This window comes from Uloborus diversus, chromosome 3 (genome assembly GCF_026930045.1).
Source record: "Uloborus diversus isolate 005 chromosome 3, Udiv.v.3.1, whole genome shotgun sequence".
Lineage (NCBI taxonomy): Eukaryota > Metazoa > Arthropoda > Arachnida > Araneae > Uloboridae > Uloborus > Uloborus diversus.
In genome coordinates, this window is record NC_072733.1 from 217447315 (window position 1) to 217469371 (window position 22057).

At 32.9% G+C, this 22057-nt stretch overlaps 1 protein-coding gene across 2 annotated transcripts in view; it reads left to right on the forward strand.

Annotated features, from left to right (window-relative positions):
- The window catches only part of LOC129218591 (misshapen-like kinase 1), a 137183-nt gene extending 115327 nt beyond the window's left edge, over nucleotides 1–21856 (forward strand). For both annotated transcript variants that reach the window (XM_054852909.1, XM_054852907.1), the window contains 4 exons: nucleotides 2997–3075; nucleotides 4644–4724; nucleotides 10160–10299; nucleotides 21516–21856. In XM_054852909.1, the coding sequence (XP_054708884.1) occupies nucleotides 2997–3075; nucleotides 4644–4724; nucleotides 10160–10299; nucleotides 21516–21599 (384 nt within the window). In that variant the 3' untranslated portion in view covers nucleotides 21600–21856. The remainder of the gene's footprint in view (nucleotides 1–2996; nucleotides 3076–4643; nucleotides 4725–10159; nucleotides 10300–21515) is intronic.
- The last annotated feature ends 201 nt before the right edge of the window (nucleotides 21857–22057 follow it).

Consider the following 22057-nt stretch of genomic DNA (forward strand, 5'->3'; position numbering starts at 1 on the left):
TAAAAAAGACCAAAAATTTTTCAGAACAATTAATACTGGACTCTCAAAGGATTTGTATCAATAGTTAATCGCTAATAAGTTATTTTCTTTGGAAAAGAATTATGCAAAAACCTCCGTTTCACAGTTCTCAAAAATAAATAAATACTTTTGATTGAAAGTATACTAAGTATTAAGAACAATAATTTGTAGAATAGTACAAAAAAATATTTCTAATATAGTTATTTTGCTTTTTTTTTTTACTTTAAAGGAGGGAAAAAAAATTACTGTTGAAAACTTTTCTTAGCATAAACTTGTTTGGATTACGCTACACCTGACAATGAACTTCCACACTTACAGTAAGCACTCCACAACTCTAGATTTCTCCGAAAAAGATTATTTTTGCTGGTTGAAGTATATTTTAAAATCTCTTTGAAACTTATTGATAAAAATTCTGAGTTTCTCATCTTCTGATTCAAAGGAAATGGTACATTTAAAAAACAAATGCCATCCGCATAACCATGCCTTTCATTTCACATTTTATAATCAACCAAAGCTATGTGTTGATTCACTTTCAAAGTGAAAGAAGAATGATGTGTATTGCATGAGTATTGTAAGAGTGGAAGATCATTGACAGGTGTTACGTAATCCAAACAAGTTAAGGCTATGAAAACCTTTCAATAGTAATTATTCTTTTTCCCCCTTCTTTTACTGTGAAAAAAAAAATGCTGAATAATGCCATTAGAAATATTTTTTTACACTATTCCTCAAATTATTTATTGTATGAGGTAGTGAGAAGCAAAAGGATGCAAGTGGCAAAATTAAAAATTTGGAGAAAACCAGTACAAATGGTAGGTGAACCCTTCCTCTGACTTGGGGCAAGAGATCGTACTAGTAGTCCTGGTAGGTGCTGCTATACAGCATGATTTAGAAAAAAGTTCAATGAAAGCCTACCTAGAATGTAATCTTTATACGTGTTTTACTCGAAACTTGAAAATGTCCACTTATATCCCTTTGCTTCTCACTGCCTTATATAATATTTAGTACACTTTCAATCAAAAGTTTTTTTCGAAGTCTGAACTGGAGGTTCTTGCACAATTCTTTTCCGAAGTAAACAACTTTTAAGCGATTAATAATTGATTCAGATCCTTTGAGAGTCCAGTATTAATTGTTCTGAAAAGTTTTTATCCTTTTTTAAGCTTAAAAAGGGATTTAAAGTAATAGAAAATTTGTATTTTCTGAAAAACAAACTTTATTTTTTTGTAATTTCAAAACAACAAAAAAACACCCTTCTACTTTTTCCTGCATAGCAAGAAAATGATTAAAATATGCTACGAAAAAAATTTGATGCAGATCGTAGTAAATACTCCGGAGATATGACTTATTTAATCTCCAAATTGAAAAACCATAAAAACTGATTTTAGATAAAAAGTGGCAACACCCAACTATTCACAGAATGCTTTTTGCCATTCACACTGAAAGAGAAATGTCTTAGCTTGAAATTGACTCCAAATTCAGCTTAATTAGTTGAAAAATAAAGAAATTAGAGATTTTTCTGAATTCATGCCAAAACGGTGACTCTGAAAAATGACCAAAAATCGAATTTTTGAAAGAAATCTGCAAAGCGTAGTTTTCATACAAATAATCTTAAAAAAATAATTTGGGCAGTTCTCATACTTATCTATTCGTAAAAAAATAATGAACGAAATCAGAGACATGATGGTACATGGCATTAGGCGACTTGACGTGAAATGACCCTACTGTATTTTCAAATACTGGTTGTTAGTACTAATGTGCTTTATAATGTAAAATCATTTCAAGTGTAAAAACTCTTTACTTAGCATAAGGTTTTTTACAGTTGTTAAAATATTTTAAAGAGAAGTTTTAAAAATGCATATGGATATATTGTGAGCTGAGTACTGCAACTAGGTAACTACAAATTTGGCAAAACAGAATGGTATGCTGAAAATTTTTGTTCAGAAGAAGATTTCCGATTCTAAAAATTTTTAGAAATGGTACTTTAATAACATTTAATTCAATTCTTCACATGCTCCAAAAATCGTGGAACGATATTGATTTGTTGAGTTTTTCTTGAAGCAGTATGAAAAACAAAACACTGACTGTATGATGAATTGACTTTTTGAGACTTGAGTTGAGCCAACATTGCAGCGAACCTTTTGAAATTGAAAGTCTGCAACATTTATTTCACTACTTTATAATTTATTTTAATTGACATTCCAGTAAATATCTTGAGGGAAAAACTTGGATTATTAATTTACTATTTGCTGATTAATATTTGTTGATGTTAATTTTTGTTACAAAAATTATGTACATAATTTTGATGATGCTTATGAATTTTAGAATGCAAAAAAATGTGTACTTCTAGTATGTTTTTGTTATGTGACTATTTGTTATTGAATCATTTAAGGTGTGACAGTAACTTCTTTTAGTTCGCACAAAAGTAAAAACGATTAGCTCTTAGTACTTTATTACAACTCTATTTTCATTGTTCTGTATTTCATTTTTCCTCTACCATATGTACCTTCATGAAAATGGACACTTCCAAAATAATTTGGGCCAAGTGCCATCTTGTTCCAGCTAGATAATATTTACTGCTGCCGTTATGCTAACAGGGGAACCAGAATTGAGGAGAGAAAGAGAGATAAATGCTGTGAAAATGAACTCTGTTGGCTGGGAGTTTAGTTTTAAAAAAAAATTTGGATAATAGATTTTTTTTTCAATTAATGAGTGTCTCCTCGACCTTTTAAAATTTGAAACGTAGCAGTAGCTTATGCATAAAGAAGAGGCCGTAAAATCTTTTGTCATGGTTTTTGCATCGGTTATAATAAAAGCTCATGAAGTGTTGAAAATCTTACTCATGCTTTTTCAGGTACATGTTCCAATTATTTTCATTCTTAGTTCTAACTTTGGTGTTTTTTATTACGATGATACAATAAATGTGTCTGTTTTCATTCATTTTATGAAGTTAATTTCTTTTTTTGTTTTTATTTTCTTCACAGTCCCAGGGATCAATTACACCTCATGCGATTGTTACTTTGCCGAATTCAAAAGGAATGCAGCTATTATTGTGTTATGACAGTGAGTCTTATTTTTGCATTGTTTATGAATTTAGCTTTTTTTTACATTATATGTGCACTTGCTTTTAACATGAAATATATCTTTATCAAAACAAAAATGAAAAAACAATTGTGCACAAATTATGTTCAAGTGAACTTTTTCTTGTTAATTACAAAATGTATTTAAAAGTTTAATGAGCGATCTTTAATTTTAAAGTTTTAAATAAACTGAAAATGCAAACACATTTTGCACACATTTTTTACTAAAATGGCTTGACAAATGACTCATAAATTTTCCAGCAATATGAATCATGGTAATTTAGCCCTGTAACTCTTGCTTAGAATGCCATGTTTATTTTCTTATGTGCTCTTGCTCTTTTTGTGTTTATGTATGCATATTATTTCTAATTTTCATTTTTATATATTCTGATGTGCATTATATTTTACAAAAAAAAAAAACTTGTGTCAATTGATTCAAACTTGCAAAAAATGTTGAAAAGAAACAGCTACTGCAGTCAAAAGAATTCTTGAAATAATGTTTAGATCAACCTTTGATGATTTTCCAGTTAGAGCAAATAATATATGATCAATAGAAGCAATTTAATGATGATATCTTCTTTGCGAAAATCATTTAAGAAAGCTATAATTAGTGCTTGATTTTAAGGATGAGTATGAAAAACTTTTAATGCGCTTAGTGTGTTGCATGCGCATTAGTTATTTGTGCATTTTTTTTTTAATCTGATATATTGTACTCTTTTACAAAAAATGATTTTAATCAAAAAAATTAATTGAAAATTTTCCCCCCTTTTGTTTAACTCTGTTTTTCATCTCGTACAATGTTACCCACTTTGTTTATTTCCTCCTGACTCGCCTATTTATAGTGTACTACTATGCAATCTATATTAAATTTGAATCATCTGAATTTGTATTAAATTAGATTTATGTCATATTATGTAAGTTTTTTGGTTCAGTAATACTCAAAATACAATTATTTTTAAAGTATATCAATTTCAAGTTTAATTGTGCTTTAATATAATTGTATTTAGATTGAGTTAATGTAACTTAATTAGTAACTGAAAAAGTCTTAAGTCTTTTTTTAAAAAATAAAAAGGAATATTTCCCTCCCTCCTAAAAAATCCTGATTTTTTTCCACCCTGGGCGGTCATTCCAAGCTCGTCAGCTTGCGAGATCGAGATTCTCGCTCACGTGATTGGTTGTGACGTAGAAATGTTGCAAAATAGTATTCTAATCTACTCGTTCGAGTAGATTAAAATGCTACTTTGTGACATTTCTACATCCCAACCGATCACGTGAGCGAAAATCTCGATCTTGCAAGCTGACAAGCTTGGAATGACCGCCCTGGTGTCATTATTATTATCCTTTGCACAAAAGATCTTTGTAGCATTAGCCCCTAGCCCCCTATTCCTTTGAAATAATTTGATCAGAATTCAGTGTAACAGTTTATTTTTGATCATGTTAAAGAATTGATATGAAGAGCTTCTCTTGAAATGTTTTATTTTTCACATTTGTATGCATATACACTCGAATACTCTTAATACCACTAATGAAAAAACTTTTCCCCACATCTAGATGAGGGCATTTATGTGAATACTTTTGGAAAAGTTAGTAAGAACATTGTGTTGCAATGGGGTGAAATGCCTACCTCTGTGGGTAAGATATCTTTTATTTATTTTGCTACAATCTGGTCTGTGTTTTATAGCTCTATTCACTGTCGTTTTTAAAAAGTTTTTGTATCTTTAAATAACTTTTTGGATAAAGTGTTGCATTATTTCATTGAGAAATGAAAATTGCAACTTCTTCTGGATTAAATATTGATATTATTGAAAAAGTTACTGCTATTTTGCAAATTTCACCATTTGTTTTTAAATTTTTCGATTTCTAAACGAAAAATCATTTGCAAAATTTATTTTATTACATTTCTGCTTAAAAGAAAATTATAAGAAATAAGGTTAATAAGTCGCAAAAATAGCAAATTATTAAGTAAAAATATGACAATGGTATATATGTAGAACTAAAATCAATTAAAAAGAGTTAAAAAAGCATTGCAAACAGCTGTTTCAGGGTTATAAAACCAAACTCTTTCATCAGTGCAGAACAGAACAATGGAACACAAAGTCAAACAACGGACAAGTGAACAGGGAAAGTATGTTAGATTTTTAATTTAAACTTTCACAAAAAATGAAAGAATCATTTAATTTGAAAAAGAATCATTAAAAATACGTTTTTGCATCATGCAGAATCAATCATCTTTCGATGTAAACATTGCATCACGTTGTGATGTCATTCGTGTGATCGGTTGCGATAACTCAGTCAAATGAATGAACTTTTGGGTGAACCGAGTCACTAGTTCATTGTATCTTATAACCGCGAGAGTTTTTCTTTTTAGATTAAGTTACTTTTGATTGGCAACACATCTTTAACTTTCTTGCATTGGCAACACATCTTGTGTTTTGCATATTCTTGATTCAAAAGCCATGTAAAGACTTTAAATACTTTGGGCGATCTTTTTCGCTCTCTCTCTTTTTCCTCTCATTGCCGATATGTGTTGTATGTTGTAATTTGTCGTAATTTGTGATGTCTGCCAGTGCTCTTTACTCCTGGCAGGTCATGATAGTCTACAACGTGATGTTAATTATAAAGTTCTAAAATGCCTTTAGGCATATTTTGTATGTATGAAGATGCTTTATATTCCATGGAACTAGCATGCTCATAAATTTAACTTTGCTTCGTTGTACCATAGCGGCAGATATACTTATTTTCAAAATGTTTTTAAATACTAATAAGGATGTTGTACTACAACTTCAGCAATCTCTAAAGATAATAAATACAGATTTTCCATTGAGGAAAACAGCTCCTCCTGTTTTTATTTTCTTCAACTTCGGGTTGTGGACATGTTTTGCAGGTTCACTTCTACTAGCGGTGTAGTCATTCTAATTCCACTACACTTAATGCTCACAGTATGACATTATCTTACTTTCACTTTGTGTTCCATTGTTCTTTTCTGCACTGATGAAGGGGTTTGGTTTTATAATCTCGAAACAGCTGTTTGCAGAGTTTTTTATTTCTGTTAAGTGTTTAGGCCCTTATATGCCCCGCATGATGTGTCAGTGGCGATGCATACGTACGTCGTGTTTACTCGAACACTCCCGAGTTTTAATCAGTCCCATTAACGCAGCAGTGAAGCGGAATTGTGCAACCAGGCTTAAAATAAAAAAATGAAGTTCTGTAACTTGTGATTAGTGGAAGACCAACTTATTTTTTTGATTGTCAATAGTATTACGTTATTGAGTCATTCCTTGTCAAGTGACCTAGTGATCTCCACTCGACCTTCTCCAATTTGGATGAAATTTTATGGAGGTGTAGATATGCCTTTGAAACTAACCTACGCAAATTTTCAGCTTCCGAGATCCAAATCCTGAGGATCTAGAATATCCCCAAAAAAATGACCCGAAATGGCGGATTAGCTTTTTGTGACAAATTGCCATCTTTAGCCAAAGTTTGCAGAAAAATTTATCACAATGGAACCTTGAAAATTTTGGAGCTTAAATTACAATTTGCTGTTAATGCACTCATTTATTTTTGTGAATTTGAGCTCATTATATTTTTTATAGCACGCATGTAAACTCGTGAAAAAGAGCGATGAGGAATTTTTTTTCCATGGATTTTAAGTTGTCATAAAATCTGAACAAAAATAATTCAAAGGTTTGTACAATGTGATTATATTGTAAAAACGCTTGTTTTTAATGGGTTACAGTTGTAGAGCTTAAATATCTATTTTTGAAAAGTTATTGTCATCCAAAGTGGCTATCGAAACTGTTCAAGCAAAAAATAGCCTATTTTCAAAGCGCTGTAGCTCAAGTTTGTCACCTCACATCTTCTTTTCATTTGTACCATTAGAAATAACATATTTTTTCCTATCAAAATACGTATTTTCTTCGATGGTGTTCTTTTGAATAAGGGAAAAAAATGAGCTTGAAATTCTGTCTGTCGTAACGGTTTGCCATGTTTAAGATCAGGTTGTGGAAAATTTTATCACACTGAAAGTCTGAAATTTTAGGAACTTAATGTACTTTTGGTTGTCGATACGTTCAAGTATTTTTGTGAGTTTGAGTTCATGAACTTTCGTGTAGCATGCATGCAAAGTCTTGACAAAATGCAGTGGAGAAACTTTTTCCTGGATTTTATAATGTCTTAAATTAAGAACAAAATTTAAAAGCTCGTACTTGATAAAACTATTGCCAATATACATGATTTTAAGTGAGTAGAAATTGCAGAGTGTAAATATTGATGTTCTAAAACATATTGCCATCCAAAGTGAATATCAAAAAGATTCACATGAAAAATAGCCTATTTTCAATGCACTGTAGCTCAAGTTTGTCACCTTGCATCTTCTTTTCGTCTATACCATTAGAAAGAACCTATTTTTTTCATAAAAAATAAATTTTCTTTCCGATGGTGTTCTTTCGATAAGCATGAAAAAATGAGCTTGAAATAATAATTGTCGCTTACGAGAAAATCTCGTTCTAAATTGAATAAAGAATGGTGATTATCATCAAAACCGGCTTTTGTGATTTTGCAAAAGGCTTTTGTGATTTTGCTATGGTACATTTGATTGGCAAATGTACCATATCACAATTAGTTAAGCTTACCCCCTTTGGGCCTTTGGTACAAAAATTAACAAACTGAAATAAAAATCAAAAGTTTTACATGTGTTCAACAATATATACAGTCGACACTCGATATAACGACCATCTCCGTCCCAGATAAAAAGGTCTTTATAACGAGTGGTCGTTATAAGAGGTATAATTTTAAAAAATAAACACAGTCATCATGCATGCCCCGTTGTTCCATTAAAAAAAAGGTACTTTTTCAAACATTCCAGTTAAATGCCCAAATTATTTTTATCATAGGTTTTTTAGAAAAATCGTGTGCAAAATACTATGACAGGATATTAAAGAACTTTTAAAGTAGAAAATATAGGGAGGACAATGTTACACACTTACAAATCTGCTACCACTGCACTTTCTGAAGATAAAACGGACGTTTGCCTCTTTAGCAGACGTGATTTTTGCAAAACATTATTTTCCGTTTCAGATATAGGTGATAAATTGTGTTTTTTTTTTTTTTTTTTGCTTTTCTAAGAAACATTTAAAAGTCCCTCGAGAACCCCAAATCTTAAAAACCACTAGATTTAAACACCAAACTACCAACACGTCTGTCAACTCCCTTTTCTTAGGAATCTAGAAATTTCTCGATTTTTCCTCCCATTATTTTTCTGTGCTAGTTGTGGTGAATGGTAATTCCTCCCCCCACCCCCTCTCAAAGTTGTATTTGACATTGAAAACTTCAGGCAGATGTCCGTAAACAATAATCAAGGTCATTTCAAGCTACAAACTTATTTTATTGGAAAGAACACCAGAAATAGCGTCCGTGAATTCGGTCGTTGTATTGGATTAGACGATACAAAACGGTCGTTATAACGAAAGCAAATTAACGTAGAGTTCATAGGAACAAAGTTGGGACTTTTACCACTGGTTGTTATAATGGGACGGTCTTTATAATGTGTGGTCGTTATAATGAGCGTCGACTGTATTTATATCCATCAAATACATCCTCCATGGAAATCTTTTTTTTTTCTATCCTTCTCTTGTCTAGTTATGTGTACCAAGTTCGATGTACAAATTAGAATTACTATGTTCAAAATTGCACTGAACAATCACCTTGATATTTGTTATTTCTTCCAACAATATGAAATTTTCCCTATATACTCGATATTGGCAAAGGTAGTTCAGCCGACAAGCGCTACTTTGCAATATTCTCTTGAAAGCCGTCTATAAAATAGCTAGCCTGAAACCGTTCCTTTGATGTTCTATCGAATATTTAAACGTCATGGATGTTGATAATTGAAAACATTTGCCGCCTAGCAGACTCTTTTTCCAAAGTCCTCTTAAAAACAAAGAGATAAGTCCTCTTAAAAACAAAGTGCACCTATTTTAGGAGTTACAGTGAATCATGATGTAAGTCAGGACTTCACTTATAAGAAATTAGATTTCACATGTTAATAATCTGTCATATTTGTTTAAAATTCATTTTACTGTCCTAAAATCCTTGTTGCAAAGGACAAACAAATGTACTCTCATAGGAAAGTCATCAACAATCTTGTTAAGCTTCTGCAGTGTTATTTCTAGAAAAAGTCTCTTGCAATCTTGTTCTTATTTTGACCAGCGCGACCCACTGAAAGCATACAGTTTTTTTACAGTTCCTAGAATGATGTTAATAAAACCCCTGAGAAATTAGTGAATTTCATTCGAATTCCGTTATTTCAATTCTCCTGAACTGACGAATCTACCATTACCGAATTTATGCTAGATCAAAGGAGTTATTTGTTCTTACTTCATCATGCCAAAAAATCTAGTTCTTCTATGATCTTGCAATTGCGTCTTGCTGTTTCTTCCTTCGCCTTTAGTGCAGAAAGGTCATGAGTCCGGACTTATGCCCATTCTGCACTAAATGAAAAATGTGACCACTAAATAAAGTGCTTTGTTGTACAAGGATTAACTACCCTGCTACACAAATCGATGTGTCTACATACAAATAAAACCACAGCTAGTTCAATTTTGAAAAAAATGTGACTTATGCTCTTTCTGCAATAATCGATTCAGTTGTGACATCATAGACTTAGTTTCACTTCCAAAAAGTCGAGCTTACTTTTAAAAATAAAAGTGATTTTTTTTTTAAGTTGTTCCCATTTCAGAAGTTTGGCATTTAAAAGGTCAATTCAAAATATTTATCCTTTTTTAAGTAAAAATTTCAACATTGAAGTAAAAAGTTAAAAGTTAAAGTTAAAAGTAAAAAGTTAAGTAAAAATTTCAAGTGAAACATTCCGATTTTCTATCATTTTCAGATAGTTACCTAGTTGTAATACTCAGCCGAGAATATTATGTTGGATCTTCTTGAAATAATTTTTTCTGTTAATTTTTTTACCTATTTATAAGAACTTAGTGGTATTAGTTACACTTAAATAATACCAAAAAATAATAATAATTTTTTTTGTATGTTAAATTTGACTCTTTGTTTCTTTCTAGCTTACATTGGAACTGGGCAGGTCATGGGATGGGGTAACAAAGCTATTGAAATAAGGAATGTTGAGACAGGTCATTTAGATGGTGTCTTCATGCACAAAAAGGCCCAAAGATTAAAGTTTTTATGTGAAAGAAATGAAAAGGTAAGTTAATATTTCAAATTAATTAACATTGTTTACTATGTTGTATCCATTATTGATCCAAGAGTAGTTGTTTCTTGCAATGTCAGTTTTGGAGTACAATCACTGTAGATTATTGTACAGATGGAAGGCCTTCAGTCATTGAAAATAAAGTAGACTGGGGATAATCGGGATAAAAACTGAAAAATCAAGTCATGAAAAGGTTTCAAATCATAGTGTATAGGGTCAGTTAGGGTAAAGAGAAACATGATTTCAATATTTCAGCTTAAGATCCTTCCTTTTCTTTAGGATGAATTGAGATAAGAAATCCTGTGCATTGTGTCCTATGGTAATAACTGGGTATGAAAAACTTGGCTTAGTGAATGTTTGTTAGGAATGAAACCATGTTTGCATTTACCCCAGAGACTATTGGGTAAATGAAAACTGCAGGTAGATAGTCACACTATACTCTAATGAAATAAGAGTAAATTCTAAACTGATTAGTTTAGAAGCTTAAAATCTTCCACACCAGCAATGCTCAATCTGCGGGCATTTCGCACTGATTCCTCCTGATGTAACTGGCATCATTTAAATAAAAATTCGTACAGAATATTAAATCATGTGCTGAGTTTGTGACAATGCACAAAAGTGTAATTTGTGTCAGTTTAGTCTACTGGAAAAATAACTAAAATAATTGTTTCTAATTACCCCAGAGCGTACCTTGTATGTGGTAGTTACACTATATGACCTAAAGTATTGGGACACTTTCAAGAATTCACATTTTAAAGGATTTCTCGAGAACTAAAAGACCAATTATTTTGTAACTTTTGTCACATAAAAGGTATGTTCTAGCTGTCATTTTCCATTGAAAGTTATATCTCCCATGCTTTTAGGGGACTAGCAACAAGTTGAGAAAAACAAATGTTTTTTGATCATTGTTCATCGTAAATAGCTGAGAATTAGCTGTAAATTTCAGAAATTAGGAACCTTACTGTGTACAGTTACATTACATACTTTCAAGATAATATCCCTGATATGCATGAAGATATAAGCATTTCTTTCAGAGCTACGAATTTTATTCTAAGGTTTTTAGCTCATAACGTGTAAAGTATTCCATCAAGGCTTACCAAACTTTCAGAAAACTTGATAGCACACAAGAGAAGTATTATGTTAAAATTTAAAAATTAAACTCTTGAAAATTTGATTAAATATGAACGTTTAAAGCAATTAAGTTTTCTCTGCGCATGCGCAAAAGATAGCAATTTATAACTTTTATAATCTGAACCCCAACTAGATTCTCCAACTCATAATAAAATTTCAGTTCAATATCTTAAAAAATTCAAAAAGTTATGAGCGTTCTAATAAGCTGAATTTGAACAGCTGTTAAGCAGACTAGGAATTGTGAGGGATTGTTTGCAAATAATCTGTTTTTGTCACGAATCACACTGAGCAATTGCAAGCAGATGTCGTGAACTTGCGAACGACCCCTAATGAGTCATCGCCTGTCCAAGATCTATTCAAATTCGCTCATTATATCGCTGAAAACTTTCTGAATTTTTAAGATATTGAACTGGAATTTTATTATGAGCTAAGGAATCTAGTTGGGGTTTGGATTGTGAAAGTTATAAATTGTTATCTTTTGCGCATGCGCAGAGAAAAATTGCTTTAAATGTCCATATTTTATCAAATTTTCAACATTTTACTTTTAAATTTTAATATTACACTTTTCTTGTGTGTTGTCAAGTTTTCTGAACGTTTGGTAAGCTTTGATCGAAAACTTTACATGTTATGAGCCAAAAACCTTAAAATAAAATTCATAGTTCTGGGAGAAATGCTTATATCTTCATGAATATTTGATATTTTCTCAAAAGTACGTAAAATAATTGTACATGGTAAGGTAACTAATTTCTGAAATTTACAGCTTATTCTCAGTTATTTAGGATGAATGATGATCAAAAAAATTTTAGTTTTTCTCACTTTGTTGCTGGTCTCCTAAATGCATGGATGACATAACTTTTAACTCTTAAAGCGGCCATGACGTAAAATTCCTTCACCCGGCGATGTATCGAAGAGCAGCCAAGACATAATATTTTGCCATGAAAATTCTACTTCGAGAACTGCTGCGGCGTAAAATTCTGCCACCTGAAAACAGCTCTGAAAGTGGCTGTGACATAAAATTCTTACTGTGCTTTCTCCTGTTCCATTGCTCTTTCCATTCAATGAAGGGGTGTAAAGAACTGACACTGCAGGGTGCTGACTCTCTTTTTCAGTCAATGATAATAGTGATAATTTATGATGTTTAAACGAAAAGCCGAAAGGCTAAATTCCGTAAGTCAGTCAACAATGTTACTTGCTTATACAAACAGAGATAATACCTCACAGTGGAAGATGAAGAATCAAATGTTAATGTGAAGAAATGAACATTGGAAACTTGTTTAAAATCTTACCAAAAATTTATTGGTCCATAGAAACTAAAATAAACTAACAAAATAAGTTTATAAGAATAAACCCTGGCCATAAGCGGAGGTGGAGTTCGCAACTCCCCAACACCTACCGGACCTAACACACGAGAGGCTGACAAACACCAAAGAGAAGAGAGAGAACGATTGGAATCGTTCACTATTTATACTTGCCTCATTTGCATATGATTGGGCATCAAAGGATGCCAACCTAGAACTGAAACTTTACACGTGGCGAAAGAGTTGAGAAGTTAATCTAATTTGAATAAAGTAAATTTTATATTACATTACATTAGGAATGAGAACGCGTTAAATATCGTTTACCGATGTCTATCAAATAGAAATTGGCAGACAATAGATTGCAATTTGAATGTTTTTATTACCGCACTTATTTTTTATTCGTTATTACTTTATATATTGTTTTGAAGTTTGCTATTATTTTATATACTTATTGCTTCAGTTATTTAATGTACCTACGTTTAACACATCTGGATTGGAAGGGGACTGAAAGGATTCGGGGGGGTTGATTTTCATTTTCCCTTTCTGAGTTTAGCTTATGCATCCGCTTACAGCGAACTATGAATAGGGTAACGGTACCAAACTCAATTTTCTGAGCTTTTTCATATATGTAGACCTTTTTAAACTATTTTTCTCTAATGCAACTACATCTCATCTTACGTTTGGCTGCTTCTGGATCCTATGAATGTGTTAATTCTATTTTTATTTGCTCAATTTCGAAGAAAGATCCAACCCCTAGTAACAGGTGGGAGGAGAGAAGGATGAGTAATGGAAAAAAATCCCCTTTTCTCTTCAAAATGTGCAAAAATGCTTTATTTTTAGAATTAAAGCCTTATTAAATTCAAATGTACACGAAACACCACTTGACCTCGTGGTGGCTGTTCATAACCTTCCACCACTGCCTTTTAAATATTAACTGTCTCATTAAATTCACTCTAATGCACTAGGTGGTTTTACCACATTCATGGGCCACAGCAACATCAGTTTTACTCATCTAAATATCTTTATATTAAAATCCAAACTTACGACTATTTGTTACTGAACCTTCGTCTGTTACTGGTGCCGTTACCCTATATTTTACGAAAAAATATCTGCATTAATTAATGAACAACTTAAAAATGCTTTTTAAAATAACTTTTTATGCATAAGTACACTAACTTTATGCATTGGTTTTCTTCGTTACATTTCGTTTCACTCAAACTGAAACAAAGCTGATTGCTGTCGAAATAGCTGAAATGTTTCGCATATACAATGACGATCGTTACGGATGAACTTTCCGAATAAAATGGCTAATCATTTATTTAACGATTCTGGTAAATGAATAGAAAATTATTCCATAATCTTTCATGTGCTCTAAAACAATAAAAATCTCTTCTGTAAAATATTCCTGCTACTGAACTGTTGCCATTTGGTATGTTTTTATCATTCAACAGTTTTTTTCAATATAGCGGGTTCAAATACTCGAGGCCAGAAAACAAAATGATTCCTCCGGGGAAGTTTTTTGTTTTACTGAAAAATATTAAGTCGATGGTACTAATAAATACATAGGTATATTTTGATATTTTTCTCGGTTAATTGCAAATTTTAATTCATTTTAATTTTTATGTCGTTGATTCCATTTTATTGCTGTTTGCTTATTTATTTATTTATTTTTTCCATTCGCACTGTTTCTAAAAAATACTCACTCCTAGGCACACACAAACGCTCGAAGAAAATTTAGCAAAAAATTTGCAAAATAAGCTTATGTAGTAGAAACTAGGATCGTTACATGCAGAGCGTTACAAATGCTGAAGATAAACCTGTGCCAGAAAATAATAAATTTACTGGGAAAGAAATAGAAAAAATAAAATAAAATGAAGAAATACCAACAAATGGCTCTCTTATTTCATTTTTATGCAGCGGTCCCCAACCTACGGCCCTCGTGTCACATGTGGCCCACAAAGCTGTTCCGCATGACCCATTTTGTTCTTTGCTACAAGTGGAAAAGCACGATTAGGGAAAATGTCACAAATTTATAGCCAAATATTCAAAAGTTGGATTCCGAAAAGATGCATTTAATAAAACAACCATCTAGTAATGATAACAACACTAATTGGTTTGAAATTTCCTTTCCTTTCCCATATTTTTTAGAAAAAAATGAAATACTTTAAAATTTTATTTATGTTCTGAACCGTTTGCCTTAGAGGCCAGGGTCTGGTAAGTCAATAAATTTTCTGAAACATTTTTGCCGAGTTGTCAGTTTAGGGGGGGGGGGGGAGGTTAAACTAATGTTCAGGCCCAGATCTAAATTTCATCATACTCAGAGCTTGGGTGCTATCAATGAATAAAAGCGACACTTGGAGAACAACGGCTCGTAAAAACTGGCCATATAAAAAATGCTATAATTGACAAGGTAAAGAGCCGTATGTTTTGATTCACGAAGTTACATTTACTCATATTATCGATCACAGTTTATCAGGGCCGTATCCAGTTAGTCGGGGATGTATCCAGGTTTCTCGGGGGGGGGGGGGGGGGCTGACGCCTCCCCCTGAAACCCGAAATGTTTTGTTCTGTAAAAGAGAAGAAAGTTTTTTTTTAAATTTCTAATGTCAAAAGGAAAATAACAAAGGTTTTTTATTCTTAATTTTGTAACTCTTAAACGAGTGAACATTTGAAGAAAAAAAAAAAAGCAATTCTAGTTCTCATTAGCTGCAAAGCATACTTGAAATTTAGACCCTTAATCAGACACGTAACCAGAGGGGGGGGGGCACAGGGGGGCGTGCCCCCCCCCCCCCCCCCCGAACGTTAATTTGAACTATTTTTAAAAATACTCTTTTTTTTATTTGAACGAAGATGAACGCGCTTTGAGAAAACGATGAGGTTCCAAAGTGAGCAGGGACAACGAGAGGTCATTTAAAACTTCCCCCTCTCTCCTTTTCGGCATTTTTTTTGTAGTTAGGAACTCATCGTTCATAACACTGCCTATTTCTTCTGCTACCGCAGAGTGATCATATTTCCAACATTGCACCGTCTCAAGTCCTATTTAAGAAGCACAATGATGCAAGAACGCTTAAATGGATTAGCACAGCTTTGTATCAACAAAGATATAGTTGTAGAACCAGATGAAGTTATTGAAGAACTAACCAAGAAACAACGATGGTTAAACTTTGTAGTGTAGAAATAAGACAATTATAAGTGTACATATACAATGTGGATATTTGGGACTCATCAAGTGTAAGTGATTTTATTGATTATTTTGTTATATTTTTAAGTGATTTCATGCCATTTTAACGTGTTCCTTTTTTTTCTTTCCTTGAATGATCTTAAAAATATGAATAGTTTAGAGCTTTTGTTGATAAAAATTCGTGTGCATTTTGATTTGTTTCATTAATATAGTAAACGAAGTAATAACAAGTATTGATCTCAGGGTAAATGAGGTATATATTCTGGATAAAATCCCATCAGGCCTAACACTGATCTTACCCCCTTTTTAGTTGTGGGTCTAGTCAATCTTTTCATTACCCCTATTTTTTCTTTGTTCCGTGCATGCTCTCCACTCCCTATTATATGACCCAAATACTTGATTTTTCTAGCCAAAAAAGTACATTTATCAAAGCGCACAAAAACCCTAAGTCCTGCAGGTACGTTAATACCGTTTTGATGTGTATCATATGATCCTCGAATGTTTTTGAGAAAATTATTACGTCGTCGATGTATGCTAACGCGTAATCTTTATGCGTAGCTAGCGCCCTATTCATCCCTCTTTGAAAGGTCCCAGCAGGGGTGATTGTGAGTTCATCAAAAAATACCTGAAAGTTTCAAAGCGAGAACGGGGGGTAATCTTTTGCCCCTATTACTTAAGTGTAACTTTGCCATAGTATTAAATAGTTCTGAGTCAAAATATTGTGTGCACATTTGATTAAACTTTTAATGGGTTACAAAGTTAATTTTGAGCTGGTGTTATACAAATTATCTTGACATTTGTCCATCTTAAGGGATAGGTGTCCATCCTAAGGCTCTTTCAGGTATATTTGATTAGTATTATATATTTTTTAAAAAATTGCCGAGGTAGGGAGATAAAAGCATAACAAAAAAAAACATAATTCCGGTATTTCGGACATACAAATACCGGAAATACGTCCGAAAATACCGGAAATTTGGTAAAACAGGGTGGCGACAGATCAGGGAAATCAGGGAGATCAGGGAAAAGTCAGGGAACTTTATTAATCAGGGAAAAGTCAGGGAAATATCAGGGAATTTTGAAAAAATAACAAAAAATCAGGGAAAATTGATTTTATGAGAATTTTTTTTTTTTTTTTGCTTTACAAAATTATGTACTCTAATTCCCTACGCATTTTTCGCCAATTATCTGTTCAAAAAAAAAAAAGTAAAATTAATGAGATGCGATTATACACTGCCGCATATTTGTGCATCTTTTTCCTCAACGTCAAAGTAATGAATCTTATTTATGAACCACAGGATGAACTTCCAACGATTGCTTCTGTGTCTGTTAGGTTGTTTATTTTACCTAGTTTGAAATTTCCTTTTACGCTTTCAATGCTACGTAAAATAAACAACCATACAGGCAAAGAGGAAGCCTTTATTAATGCCTTAGCTCCTTTGCCTTTATTCCATTGTCTCGAAGTAATTAGCGTACTGTAATCACGATTTCAAGAAAAAAATCTTTGGTTTTTGAATTAATACTATAAAAGCTTATAAGTTATTACTTCTTTGCGTTTTTAATTTAATTTCTAAAATTGAACTTTCAATAAAAATAGCTTTGTTTTTTGCCGTTATACTATTTGTTGTCACCGCAGATCATAAAGGATTTTTCTTCAGATTTAAGTGATTCTTTAGTTTTATTCTTCTTTTAAATATTTTAAAATTACTAATTGCTTTTTTTTCTTCTTCTTTTTTTCTTCTTGCATTTCAAAATTGTTTGTTACAAAAGCAATCTAAGATTTTTTTTCGTTATATACTGAAATCATTTGAAATAGAGTTAACTTGTGTACTTAAGTAAATATCTTTATTTTTTATTGTTAAAATGCTGTATTCATTCATATGTTCTTGATTAGGGAAATGTTCCTTATGAATGGATGTCAAATGGTTTCATCTGTTTTGCATAAATATGTCAATTAGTTATATAAGAATAACTACATTACTTCTATTCTTTCACTATTACTTGTTATTCTTGCAACAATTATTACACTGTTTAAAAACTTAGTTCTAAATAATTTCAATTGTGGTGAGTGCCAAAGTTCGTGCGGAGTTGCAATAGATGGCGTTAGAACGGGCGTAACGTGTTGTCATTAATACCACTATCTACGTAAGTCAGATCGTTGGAAAGGTGACGTGTGCAGCTTTCATTCTAATCAAAATAATTTGTGCCGATACAAATTGCTTCGAGAAAGATTACTTTTAAAATGAGTGTTGATAAAGTGCATTTACGGCATGTTATGCTTTACTAGTTTTGGAAGGGAATAAACGTTGCAGGAGCCGTAAAAAACATTCAAGACGTTTATCAAGATCAAGCACCAGCTAAACGAACTGTGGAAAAATGGTTTGCAAAATTTCGTTGCGGAGATTTTAAGCTGGAAGACGAGCCACGCTCAGGTCGACCTTCCGACATTGATGACGACGTTTTGCGTTCTTTAGTTTAGAATACTCCGCGAATTTCAACAGAGGAAGTTGCTGCAGCACTAAACGTTGACCGATCAACTGCTTTTCGGAGTTTAAAAAAAATCGGATTTGATTTAAAGCTCGATATATGGGTGCCCCATTTGTTGACCGAGAGCAACAAAATCCAGCGAATTTCTGCTGCCTTATCTTTACTCGAGCGGCTCAAAAACGAGCCGTTTTTGGATCGATTAGTGACGGGCGATGAAAAATGGGTCCTGTACAACAACGTTCAGCGCAAACGCACATGGAAACAGGTAGGTGAACGTGGTGACGTAATGGCAAAGGCCAGTTTGCACCCGATGAAGGTGATGCTCTGTGTTTGGTGGGATTGCAAGGGTATAATTTATTTTGAGTTTCTCCCCGCCGGCCAAACGATTGATTCGCACAAGTACTGTCGTCAATTAACTAATCTGAACCGAGAAATCAAACAGAAACGTCCGAGTTCGTCAAATCGCAAAGGCGTAGTCTTTCATCAAGATAACGCTAGACCACACGTTTCAAGACAGACGCTACGCAAACTGAACAGCCTGAAATGGGATGTCCTAACTCATCCACCGTATTCTCCTGATATCGCACCATCGGATTATCACTTATTCCGGTCATTGCAAAATCATTTAAATGGAAAAAAACTTGACTCTTTGTATGCCTTACAAAACGTCGTGTCTTCGTTCTTCGAATCTAAACCACGCAGTTTTTATGATCGGGGCATCCGTATGCTGCCAGAACGTTGGAAGAAGATTATAGACAACGATGGAGAATAAATCATTGATTGAATAAAGAGTTTTGCTTGCTTAATCACTGTATGACTTTCTTTCACAAACTCCGCACGAACTTTTGCACTCACCCCATACTTTTTAGTTCTATCATAAATACACATAGTACGTTTTTAAGAGTGATTTTAATAGTTTCTTAAAATTCTTATGTTAAGTGGTTTCTGGAAGTAAAGTTTTTTTTTAAAAGTTTTGTATAATCTTTCCATGTAGAAAAATTTAATATACTGTTTTGCCGGTCCCCCCCCCCCCCCCCCCCCCGAAAAAAATTGACTTGATATGTTTTTTGTAATTATTTTATTAAAAAAGTAGCATCTTTTTAAAATATATCTTTAGTTCAACAACTTTACACAACTTAAAACGTTTAAAATACTGCATCTTGTACAAACATACAATGGATTTCAAGTAGAGCAAAGAAAGAAGACCATTATCATTGGTAACGTAAATCAGGGAAATTTGGTGAACTAAATCAGGGAAAAGTCAGGGAACTTTTTTTCACAGTTCCTGTCGCCACCCTGTAAAATACCGAAACACAATCACCCCTGAAACATCGGCAAGCCCAAAATGCGTAGTTTTCTATTGATAGACCCTGTAATGAGTTGCGAACGCCGTAAGATGTTTGCTTTGTTCATCCATTTTTATCTGCCAGTAACCCCTCAATAAATATAAACTGGAGAGATATTATGCAGATCCAGCTTCAAAAATTAATTCCTGCATATCTTTCATGGGAAATACCGCACTTTTCATTGCCAGATTAATTGCTCTGAAAATAGTTACATCCTTTTTAGCTACACAAATAGTGGGATGAGCAATTTCTGATTTTGAAGGCACAATAAGGTCTAATTCCAGTAATTCTCGGATTTGTCTATCCACCTCCCTCCTATACGCAACAGGAATGCTGTCACAGTGCGTTTTCTTATGCGCCAAATTTAGTTTTAGCTCAATTTTATGACATCCAACCTCGGCTGGCTGAACTGTTTCGGTAAAAACATATTTATATTGGGTAAGCAAGTTCTTTACATCGTTTGTTTGAGAGGCAGTTGAATGAGGCACTTTCAAATCACTGAATGCTTTAAGAAAATTGCTGTTTTTATATGTTGTTGGCATTATTTCTACTTTTCCAAATTTTTCTCCCTCTAAAATCACATTTACTGCATTAGCTCTCGATGTATAATGTCGCGTGTTATTTTGATACTATGATGCATGTGTCTTTTGGCACCCTCAGGAATTTGAATAGTAAAACAGTGCTTGTTTCTCTTTTCCACGATCATTGCCAGACCCTGCTAACGTGCGTAAATCTTTTTTGCTGAATCGGGAATTAAAACCACCACCCTTTCTCCTACTTCAAACTTTCTCTCGGATGATCTTAATTATAATAATGAGCAGCTCTTGAGCAACTTCTGCGGTAATTTTCGCTTCTCTTCCTCATTTTCTAACCTAGTCTTTAGCTGTTGCAAATAACTTGAAATAGGCCTTGTGTTTAATTGTACATTATCAAACTTACCCGTCCAAGTATTTTTTAGGATTACTAAGAGGCCCTGGGATGGTCTGCCGTACATGAGTTGAAAAAGCCCAACTCCCATCGTAGTGTTGGGTACCTCCCCATATACCCTAAGAACATAAGGAATTTGTAGGTGCCACCACTTCCCCTCCTCCCTGGACACATGGTGTAATATCCTCTTTAAAGTTTGATTAAATTTTTCCACAAATCCATTACTTAAAGGATGTGCAGGTGTAGAAAATCTTGGGCTAGAACCTATCCTTTTTTCAAATTCCCTTGTTAAATCTGCATTGAAGATCGCGAAATTATCCGAAGCTATAATATGGCACTGTTTTATGTAAAAATTTGCAAAACACCCATGTCAAGGTTTATCTGTTAATCCATACTAAATGGATTAACTGATGGGTAGATTATAATACCAAGAAATAAAAACAGAAAGAATTTTCTTAAAGTATTAAAAGTTGTAACCCTACTGTTAAATTTGAAAAGAGAAAACAAAATTTAATAACCTTTATGTCCAATTTTAGTTTTAAAAAATGCATATTAATTGTACTCTCAGGTACATTCAATATGTTAAATAACGTGCAAAGTTACGTTTTTGCTGATCAACATAAAGATTTTTTGCCCAGTTTGTAAGTTTATTGTTGTTCAGAAATGTTTGCAAAGACTCTGGTACCCATATGGATTGTTCCTTCCCCCCCATTCAATCCATATGGGTGCCATTTCCCCCCCCCCCCCCTCCATTTAAATGGTTCACAAATGATTGTGAGTTAGTAAAAATACTCAACAGCACTTCAATGTGTCAACAGCACTAACAATACTGTTTATTTGTAGGTATTTTTTTCATCAGCAAAGGGTGGTTCTGCGTGTCAAATATATTTTATGACTTTGAGCAAGCCAGGAATGAACAACTGGTAGAGGAGTAAAGAACTTTTAAGTGCTTCAAGGTTTAAATGTAGCTGTTATTGTATATGTGTGTGTGTCGAAATAATTGTATTATACCGCTCAATGTATACTTTTACGAGCAGTTTGCTACTTTTGTAAATATTAAAGCCATTTTTATTTATAAACATTGTGCTTGTTAAAAGTATTTTAACACATTTATAAATAAGTTTTCTTATATGTTTTCATCAGTGTAATGTGCTCATGCATTTTTTTAAGTTGTAATAAAGTTACTGGCCTTCTAAGTGTGTGATTGCATTTAATACATACTTTAATTTACTTTTGTTCATATAGATATTTTCATTTGCTTTTTTTTTATTCATATAAAAATTAATACTACAACTCTAAAATGTTCCGTTGAATGATTTCATATTATATTGAATGAAAAATATGCATCTGCAAGTTGTCACTTTCACAGCAACCCGTAGTTATTG